The sequence below is a fragment of the Oncorhynchus keta genome, chromosome 31, assembly GCF_023373465.1.
Source record: "Oncorhynchus keta strain PuntledgeMale-10-30-2019 chromosome 31, Oket_V2, whole genome shotgun sequence".
Taxonomy (NCBI): Eukaryota; Metazoa; Chordata; class Actinopteri; order Salmoniformes; family Salmonidae; genus Oncorhynchus; species Oncorhynchus keta.
This window is the reverse complement of record NC_068451.1, coordinates 18018175-18028115: the sequence shown is the minus strand read 5'-3', so window position 1 is coordinate 18028115 and position 9941 is coordinate 18018175. Positions and strand designations below refer to the sequence as shown.

General features: G+C 43.1%; 1 protein-coding gene across 1 annotated transcript; it reads left to right on the top strand.

Annotated features, from left to right (window-relative positions):
• Positions 1-31: 31 nt before the first annotated feature.
• LOC118364580 (importin subunit alpha-6-like) lies at positions 32-9941 on the top strand. Its single transcript, XM_035746244.2, has 14 exons — positions 32-180; positions 1370-1497; positions 1909-2010; positions 2393-2492; positions 2864-2958; positions 3314-3445; positions 3985-4073; positions 4250-4349; positions 4562-4725; positions 4805-4883; positions 4999-5124; positions 6086-6213; positions 6420-6598; positions 7170-9941. The coding sequence occupies exons 1-14, from the start codon at positions 177-179 to the stop codon at positions 7355-7357; spliced, it is 1614 nt and encodes a 537-aa protein (XP_035602137.2). The 5' UTR covers positions 32-176; the 3' UTR covers positions 7358-9941.

Sequence of the window (9941 nt, the reverse complement as noted above, 5' to 3'; positions counted from 1 at the left end):
CTCCTTCAGTTTGAGCTGATGGATTTGACGTCACTGGTTGTTGATCCAAGGAGGGTTACTGGGAAATTTTAAGCGATACAAGACGCCATATTGCTCTCAGCTGGACTCGGGAGTTTGCGTGAAGGGAATAATAATACCTAGCTATACCTAGGAGTTTCTGACATTATTCATCTTAAATGGGTAAGAGCAATACAATCGTCACAACCTTTTTATTGTTGTTTTCTTTTTTTATCACGAATTATCTGGTAACTTGGCATGACGATGGTTTCTAAACGAGGGGACCGGAGAGGGGTGTAAAGGAGCTAGCGAGCTAACGATATAGCTAGCTATCGCTTGCTGTGTTATTAGCAAGAACACTCTCTTAAAAAGGTGTGGTTTGGGTCTAAATGCAGTTTTGGATACCGTTGCCTATTATAAATTGATTTTACAGCTGTTTTAAGTATTATTTTGCTAACGATACGAATACGTTAGGTTTTTGAACACCATGTAATTTAATTAAATTAATACTAATAATGTATTAGCTAGGTAGCCAGCATGCTACTACTAGTTGCTGTGTGCTAGGCCAGTGGCTTCCAACCTTTTTGGGTTTTGTACCACCAACTGAATTTTGCTCTGCCCGGAGTACCCCTGAAGTACCCCACCATGTGCATTTTACCAATAAGCCTAAGGTCTCGTGAGCCTTCTCAAGTACCCCCTGTGGATAGGCCAGGTACCCCTCCCCAGGCCAGGGGTCCTACTAGGTAGTACCGCTGGTTTGGAACCACTGTACTAGGCCGTACTGTACTACTTGCTAGAGAGGAACCCGGTTTCTTGCGATTGGAGATATCCAGCCTCGAAGACGACTGATTCCCCCAGAAAATACAATTAACAATGTCAATGTGACGCTGCAGCAAGACAGTGGTTAATGTTAGCTAACATTCATTAGCTGGCTGATGCGCATGTCATCTTTATCTAGCTAACTAGATAGCCAGGAATGGCATTATTTGACTCGCTAGCTAACACAAAGATTACTAATAGATGAGATCATCGAACGCTATTTTGGTTTTAACTTGACTAATCTAACGTTGATTATATTATGATGACAGCGAGAGAGAAACATTTGATATTGTATTTCTTTGATCACCAGTCTTCTTCAGCTATCAAACTCACCCCAACTGCTGTTTTCGTGTGAAGATGTGCATGGCAGGGTTTGTCTTCAAATCCCCTTTTGGCCAACCAATCCAAATTCACATCGAGAGTTATTTAATTTATTTAAATTTCCATTAAGCACCTATGTTAACAAGTTTGCCTGCCTGTGGCTGCTGTGAATTCACAAGTTCCGTATATTTGATTGTTTAGGATAACTTTATGTTTATCCTTATTTCCCCAGATGAGATGGCAAGCCCAGGGAATGACCGAATGAAGAGTTACAAGAACAAAGCGCTGAACCCACAGGAGATGCGCCGGAGGAGAGAGGAGGAGGGGATCCAACTCCGCAAACAGAAGAGAGAAGAGCAGGTAGGGTGCTTCTAGTTCTTGGACCACTGAATCAGCTACTCTCCATTTTTATTTATTTAACTAGGCAAGTCAGTTAAGAACAAAATCTTATTTACAATGAAGGCCTAGGAACACTGGGTTAACTGCCTTGTTCAGAGGCAGAACGACAGATTTTTACGTTGTCAGCTCGGAGATTCGATCTAGCAACCTTTCGGTTACTGGCCCAACGCTCTAACCACTAGGCTGCCTGCCGTGCGATTCTGTGGAGACAAACCTAGTCTCATTCAATTTGACAATGTAAATGCCTTTTGAATGGTAAATCTTCTCCAGATATAAGTAATTTTTTTATTGACCTGTTATAGTTGTCTTTGGTTTGTTTGTGTTGTAGTGAGTCAGTGTCCGACTAACACTTACCTCTCCCTCTTCCCCCAGCTGTTCAAGAGAAGGAATGTGTGTGTGCCCTCGGGCGATGAGTCCATGTTGGAATGCCCTGTCCAGGACCCTGACATCAGCTCCACTGCACCAGTCTCAGGTGTAAGTGACCAGTACTCCAATTGCCCCATTTTCTTACTCTCGTGGTCTACACTCTGCACCGAGGGACTAGTTACCTGTTGAAAGACAATGCCATTACACCATAAAATAAGTACAAAGAATGTTGGGGAAACAAAATATTCTTAAACACATGGTTACTTGTCTTTTCTCTTCAGTATCCAAACAAGACAAGAATTTTTGGTTTTCAAAGCAATCTGCGATTAAAACTAGATGAAGGTCTTTAGTCCTAAGTGCACTTTACGTGATCAACCTGTCAGGTGTAGCCCTACATCGCTTGCCCTGCAATATGTGTATGTAGTGTCAGAGTACATGGTTTTGTATGTCATTCACATCTTTATGTATGTTGACTTGTGTGTGTGTGTAGGAAGGTGTCATAACTCCAGACATGATCCAGATGATCTTCTCTGAGGATCCAGACCAGCAGCTGATTGCCACACAGAAATTCAGGAAGTTACTCTCCAAAGGTCTGTGTGAATCATTCAATTCATAACACCCCCAATGCAGGGCTCATGCCACCTGTATTATCTAGGTTGATTCCCCGATGGGACACAATTCCCTATTTAGTGCACTACTTTTGACCTGGACCCACTATATAGGGAATAGGGTTCCATTTGGGACAGACTCATAGTTTGGTCTTGTATAGTATGTTTTCTCAACAACAAAGATGGGTTGTTCGTTCCAAATGCCTGCAAGTAATGCCTTTGTTGGACCTGATGCTATTCCCTCAACATCGTATTGGAGTGTTTTAGCATCACACGTTTTCAGCCATGAACCAGGAAGTATTTAAGCTAGTAGTGTGATGTCATTGTCATGCACTCTTCTCCCTCCTCATCAGAGCCCAACCCCCCCATCGATGAGGTCATCCTCACCCCAGGGGTCGTCAATAAGTTTGTGGAGTTCCTCAAGAGGAGTGAGAACTGCACTCTTCAGGTGGGTCAGGTGGCTGGGTCTCTGTCTGTCTGTCATTTGGAAGTGCTGGGAATTCTTGGTTTGGTCTGTTAGAAATCGTAAAATGTATTCACTACACAAAATGACACTAACAGAAAGCTGTTGGAATATATGAAATGAAGTCAGATTCTTTAATGTTATATCGCATCCTGTTGGCATTAGTCAGTCTGCATGACATCTGCATTGTATTGCTCCCTGCCAAAAGACATAGCTAGTTAACTTTCCTCTGACTCTTTATGACACTTTCAATCATAACTCTTCAGCCTGTGTATCTGTCTATGAGGGCTTGTACTATGCTCCCCATGTGACCATGGTGTGAACTGTGTGTGTGACACAGTTTGAGGCAGCCTGGGCCCTGACCAACATTGCCTCTGGGACCTTCCTGCACACCAAGGTGGTTATCGAGACGGGAGCTGTGCCCATCTTCATCGAGTTGCTCAACTCTGACTACGAGGACGTCCAGGAGCAGGTGACTGAACAGCCTGGGGGGGCTGAAGCCCTTGGGGCAGGGTTGCAGCAGGATTGGGGGGGGCTGAAGCCCTTGGGGCAGGGTTGCAGCAGGATGGGACACTAACACATGGGTCACAGTGATAGCTAGCAGGAATGGGAATAAGATGTCATGGAATTTGTCCCGCCAAGAAGATTCTATCTGAATAGTAAACCAGCTATGTTTGCGTTCCCTAAATATAAACGCTGTGGCTGCATTCTGATTTTCTACCGTTCTCCCTGAAGTGTTCTCTTATTCACTCTCCTTCCATGGGTTTTAACGTAGCCAAACACTAAGCAATCCCAGCCCAGTATGGTCCTAGCTGTGTGGTTATGTAGCAGTATATGGTATGGCCATCCAAGCCCAGCTCTATATGGTGCTGATGTTTGTGTGGAAATATAGCTTAGCTGCAGCACTGTATACTATGGCTCCTAGCTGCATGCAAATATAGCTGCACTGTTACAGAATGGCAATATGCATGGCTGCTGAGTTAGAGGTGACGAGTGATTGGTGTGTTTCAGGCCGTGTGGGCCCTGGGGAACATCGCCGGGGACAACGCAGAGTGCAGAGACTACGTTCTCAACTGTGGCATCCTGCCCTCATTACAACAGTATGTGTGTGTGCGCACACTTGGTTTTATCAATCTGTAGGCCAATGCCGTTTTAACAAGGAGAAGTAGAGTTTCATACCATTACCTAATACATTGTATAATCCAATTAGTCAGGTTTAACAGTTTAATTGTGGTCAGAGAAACAAGGTGTACTAAACTGTTCTCTGCTCCCGCAGGCTGCTGGCTAAATCCAACCGTCTCACCACAACTAGGAATGCTGTATGGGCTCTGTCTAACCTATGTAGAGGGAAGAACCCCCCTCCAGACTTCACCAAGGTAATAGGGTCTATTCCCACACTGCCCAATCAGAGGGCAGTTCTAACAGTCCAACAGATCTCACCTGTCAATTGCACAAACCACTCTGGGATTTTGACTAGTTTCTCTCAAAGCCATTCTCTTAGCAAAAAGTTAATGTTCTCCTTTCACCATTATCCCTCTGTCTGTCTTCCTCCCTTCACTCTTTTCTTCTTATTTGCTCTCCTTCCCAGGTGTCTCCCTGTCTGAGTGTGCTGTCCAGGCTGCTGTTCAGTAGTGACCCAGATGTGTTGGCTGATGCCTGCTGGGCCCTCTCTTACCTGTCTGACGGACCCAATGACAAGATACAGACGGTCATCGACTCTGGGGTCTGCCGCAGACTGGTGGAGCTACTAATGTAAGTACTACTAGACACAAAACCACACAAGAAATTGAGATGTTGGTGCACACTGACTGGTGTTTTTGGTCTTCCCCAGGCACAGTGATTATAAGGTGGTCTCTCCTGCGCTGCGTGCTGTGGGAAACATAGTGACAGGAGATGACATTCAGACTCAGGTAGAACTAGTTTTTATTTTCTTGCTACCTCCCCAATGGCTTTGTTTCTTCACCCTGATGTGTGTGAAGTTTTGATCCTTCACATGGTCCTAGCTGTGTGCATTGATTGTTCCAGGTGATTCTGAACTGCTCGGCGTTGCCATGCCTATTACACCTGCTCAGCAGTCCCAAGGAGTCCATCAAGAAGGAGGCCTGCTGGACTGTGTCTAACATTACAGCTGGGAACAGAGCACAGATCCAGGTGTGTGTGTGTGTACCTGTGCTTGATGGTAGCACAGTGTTTTAAGTAGTTGTCTGAGGGCTTTTATCATTGAGTTATACACTGAGTGTACAGAACATTAAACACCTTCCTAATTTTGAGTTGCACCCCCTTTTGCCCTCAAAACAACAGCAATACGTTGGGGCATGCACATTACAAGGTGTCGAAAGCGTTCCACAGGGATGCTGGCCCATGATGACTCCATTGCGTCGCACAGTTGTGTCAAGTTGACTGGATGTTCTTTGGGTGTTGGACCATTCTTGATACACACGGGAAACTGTTCAGCGTGAAAAACCCAGCAGTGTTGCAGTTGTTGACACAAACTGGTACGCCTGTCACCTGCTAGCATTCCCTGTTCAAAGGCACTTCAATCTTTTGTCTTGCCTATACTTTTGCCCATCGTTTGTCTTGCCCATACTTTTGCCCATTTGTCTTGTTCAATCCAGGGCTCAAGGCTTAAAAATCCTTCTTTAACGTGTCTCCTCCCCTTTAACAGGTGACATCAATAAGGGATCCTAGCTTTCACCTGGTCAGTCTGTCATGGAAAGAGCAGGTGTTCATAATGTTTTGTACACTCTGTAGGTCATTATTGCTAAAATGTCACAAGGTGCAGAGCGTTCAATTTGCCTCCTGGGGTCAAGGAGACTCCCAGCTCTGGAAAAACCATTGACAACTACATGCTGTTTTCAAGGGATTGTTAAATAATGTTAACTATTTGGTTGTTATATCATCCCCTTAATGGTGGCCGATATTGTGAGTCTACCTTCACGTATCTGAAATTCCATGATCAATTTATGATTACTGATCATGAAAAGCATGTAGTTACATGCTTTATAACTCTGATGATAGAGCTGAATGTGGAATAATCTGAACTGTGTAGTTCTGGGGGAGGGGGGTCTATATAATATGTCATCTCACTGTTCTATCTCTCTGTCTTGGTCAGACGGTGATAGATGCCAACATCTTCCCAGTGCTGATAGAGATTCTTCAGAAGGCAGAGTTCCGTACCAGGAAGGAAGCAGCGTGGGCTATAACCAACGCTACCTCTGGGGGCACTCCTGAGCAGATCAGGTAATAACGCACGTCAAATTCTTGAAAATAGAACCGGGGCTATCATTTTGGAGACTTGTTGCTTACACCAAGAATTCATGAAATGAATGTGAGTAGTCTCATGCTCGACTAGTTTTGTCCCAGTGTAGCAGGCCTGTATAACCCTATATCTGCTAAACCAAATGTAACAAATTTTAGTAAATCTGTCTGTCTTGCTGTCCCTGTAGGTACCTGGTTAGTCTGAACACTATCAAGCCCATGTGTGACCTGCTGACAGTGATGGACAGTAAGATAGTGCAGGTGTCACTGAACGGCCTGGAGAACATCCTGAGACTGGGAGAGCAGGAGGCCAAGCAGAACGGCACCGGCATCAATCCTTACTGTGCCCTCATAGAGGAAGCCTATGGTATGTTACACATTCACACACCATCAGAGAATGGGACAGGCATCAACCCATAGATGTACGCTCAATTCTGTTTCTCCACCTTTTCCCTGAAATTGCAAATTTCTCGTGGATTTATAAGGAATGTACTGATGTAAGGAGGCAAAGGGAACAATTGCACTCTTTAGGGAGAAGGAGAAATGTCATTAGGCTATGGATAATCACTTAGCCAGTGGAATGCACACACTGTTCCACTAGATGGCAGTAGAAATGTTGCTGTGAAGTGAATAGTGTACTCTGTAGTTCTTATCTAATGAGATGCAAGGACACGTGCTGCCAAATTTAAACAGCCATTCGTTAGTGATTTATGACTCAGTATTGTCATGTGAGTCATTGAGGCCTGATATTAATTTGTGTGCGTATGTGTATCCGCTGGCTTTTTTTTACAAGCACTGATTTTAGCTTATGGCTGCTTTATTTGAGAAAGTTGTATTTGCAATGACTGTGTAGATGTCGTACCTACTTTCGTTGAATGCACTGACTGTAAGTTGCTCTGGATAATAACATCTGCTAAATGTAAAAATGTCCACGTCAGGTCTGGACAAGATCGAGTTCTTGCAGAGCCATGAGAATCAGGAGATCTACCAGAAGGCTTTTGACCTGATCGAGCACTACTTTGGTGTGGAGGAGGAGGATGCTAGCATCGCCCCGCTGGTGGACCAGAACCAAGGCCAGTTTATCTTCCAGCAACAGGACGGGCCCATGGAGGGCTTCCAGCTCTAACCACACCTTGACCTTCACCCCTCTGAGTATCTACCACTCCCCCCCAGGGGAGTCCAGTCTCCATAGGGCTGTTTAGACCTGAACTGATGACACTACCCCATCTCGCCTCTCTCACTGGACCCACCTGCTCTACCTCTCTCTCCAAATCTTCCTCTCCTGCAAGGCTAGCCTTGCCCTGCCACAGCACCCTATCTGGAAAGGGCGAGAGAGGGAGCATGAGAGAGAGAGAACCTGACTGACTGAAAAACTGACTGAGGACAGCTCATTCTTAGTGTTTGAGACTTCCTGGAGCTGTATGCAGCGTGTGGGTTGTTTCTTTCTATTGTAGACTATACCGTCTGTGCAGTGGTAGACTATACCGTCTGTGCAGTGGCCAGCCTCCTAACATGGTAGGCATAGGAAAGAAAGAGTTGGCTGATATTTTGTCTTACTCCCTAAAATGTTTTTTATTTTATAATTTCCTGTGATATTATTATTATTACGACACTGGTGTCTCAATCACCCTCCATATCTCCTTTTTAAATGTGAAACTACCTCTTCAGTCTTCAAAAAGAAAACAAAAGATATGAAGCATTTTGACTGAGGATTCTCTGGATTTCACCAGATAGTCAAAGTAAAACTCATATCCCAACTAGTGTCCTGAAGAGGTTTAGTGACTGTATCAGCTCATTTCCTAGCTTCTTGTACCCTTTGACCAGAGCTGAGAGAACAGTTGGCTACAGACAGCCTACTGTTTTCGTTGGAGGATGTACATTGTGTCAAGATGATGTGTGTATCCAGTGACATTATTATTTAAGTTGGAAAGCAGGTGGACATCTTTCTCTGGGGTCTCTCTTCAATGATAACATTGACAATGGTTGACCTGGAGATTCCGAATCTTATTTATTCTGTTGAAATGTCTTTCAGTTCCTTGACCCTGGCTGCAATATTAACTTTAGAATAACAGAACACCAGTTGCATCGTACTGACCGCAGTAATGTAGATGCATTGTGTAGGGAAACACTGCATGTCACTTGCTGCATTAGTCAGCATAGCGTTCAGCCAGGCTTATGCTTATCTGTAACAACGTTACGGTAGGATTGACACAACGTTAGGGTAACGTTGAGGAGTGTTCTGCTTGTGTGCGTGCTCCTTATTGAAGCGCCCCAGCCAGCCACAGTACAGTGCCAGACGGGTTAGGTTCAGTGACTAGTATCTGTTGTGTGATGCAGTGTCTGTCTGTAACAATCTCCAGGTGAATAAAAACACAGGCTCTCAGAGTTCTTTTGTAGTTGTGTTTTTTCCCGTCATCTCACCATGAGTTATTATGATGTCATGACTTATTTGTTTTGCTGGAGTCTTTTTTTTTTATTTATCGGTGGTGGTTAACCTTACATTGGACTTAACGCTATTGGACGTTGATATAAAATGCTCAGTTGAACTCGAGTGCTTTGTATATTATATATACATGTAAGAAATTATATGGGGGAAAAAATACCTACTAATTGGAAGGGGTGATTTATTAATTGCAGTATAATGTGTTTTCTGACTGAGAAATGCAATGTTGTACTTAATTGTTGAATCTTTGCACACTTACCTGTTGCTGCTTTATTCTGATCTTTTGTTGGGTATGTGTTTGTTTCCTGGTTCCCCTCACCTTTACAACTGCTTCGAGAACATGTTTTGTTTTAAAACTGCTTCTAGAACATGTTTTGTTTTAAAACTGCTTCTAGAACATGTTTTGTTTTAAAACTGCTTCTAGAACATGTTTTGTTTTAAAACTGCTTCTAGAACATGTTTTGTTTTAAAACTGCTTCTAGAACATGTTTTGTTTTAAAACTGCTTCTAGAACATGTTTTGTTTTAAAACTGCTTCTAGAACATGTTTTGTTTTAAAACTGCTTCTAGAACATGTTTTGTTAAGGACTCCTTACATTTTTTAAAAACTTTTTTTTTATAGAAAATTATATGAACTCTTGATTGGTGAAGGAAACCCAACCTGGCTAAACTGAACTGCTGAGCCTTTATTAGTGTGTGACTACAAGTATTTCAGCATTCTACTTTTCTTTTAGTTTTAAACTCATCACTCCTGAATCCTGGCGCTTTACTTTTGGCGTGTTACATTTTTGGAAATTGAAGATGCTGTATACATTTTGAGTACCATATTAATTGATCTTAGGCCTTGGAAATTATATATATTTACGTGAGATGGAAACAGTTTGTAGTGCTACATTTTGTCATGCACATAAAAAAATTGTGTATAGTTTTCTAATATTTCTTATGTTTGTACGATTGGATGATATATTATTTTTATGTTTTAGGTTGATTTATTTTTCCCCATTTGGGAATTGTTTTGGCTCTAATACAGAGGCTATAAGGACTGCTGTGGTATTCTGTCCAGAATTCTCTAGGTGGTTACCATATCATGCCGCCATTGGTTGTTTCCTTTAATCCAATGGACCACAGAGGGCTGTGTGTGAAGCTGGACTAAACAGCTCCTCTCTGTGTTACTCATGGAGCTGTTGTCTGGCTCTCCTTTGAGGGGTTAATATGGAGTTGACTGTAAAATAATGAAGAATAAAGAAATACAATGATCTGTTACACAA

Excerpts from the sequence above, each read along its gene's own strand:
- LOC118364580 (XM_035746244.2), top strand. Across the intron at positions 1,498-1,908 it reads AACAGAAGAGAGAAGAGCAG|CTGTTCAAGAGAAGGAATGT; the intron begins GTAGGGTGCTTC and ends CTCTTCCCCCAG. Across the intron at positions 5,125-6,085 it reads GGAACAGAGCACAGATCCAG|ACGGTGATAGATGCCAACAT; the intron begins GTGTGTGTGTGT and ends TGTCTTGGTCAG.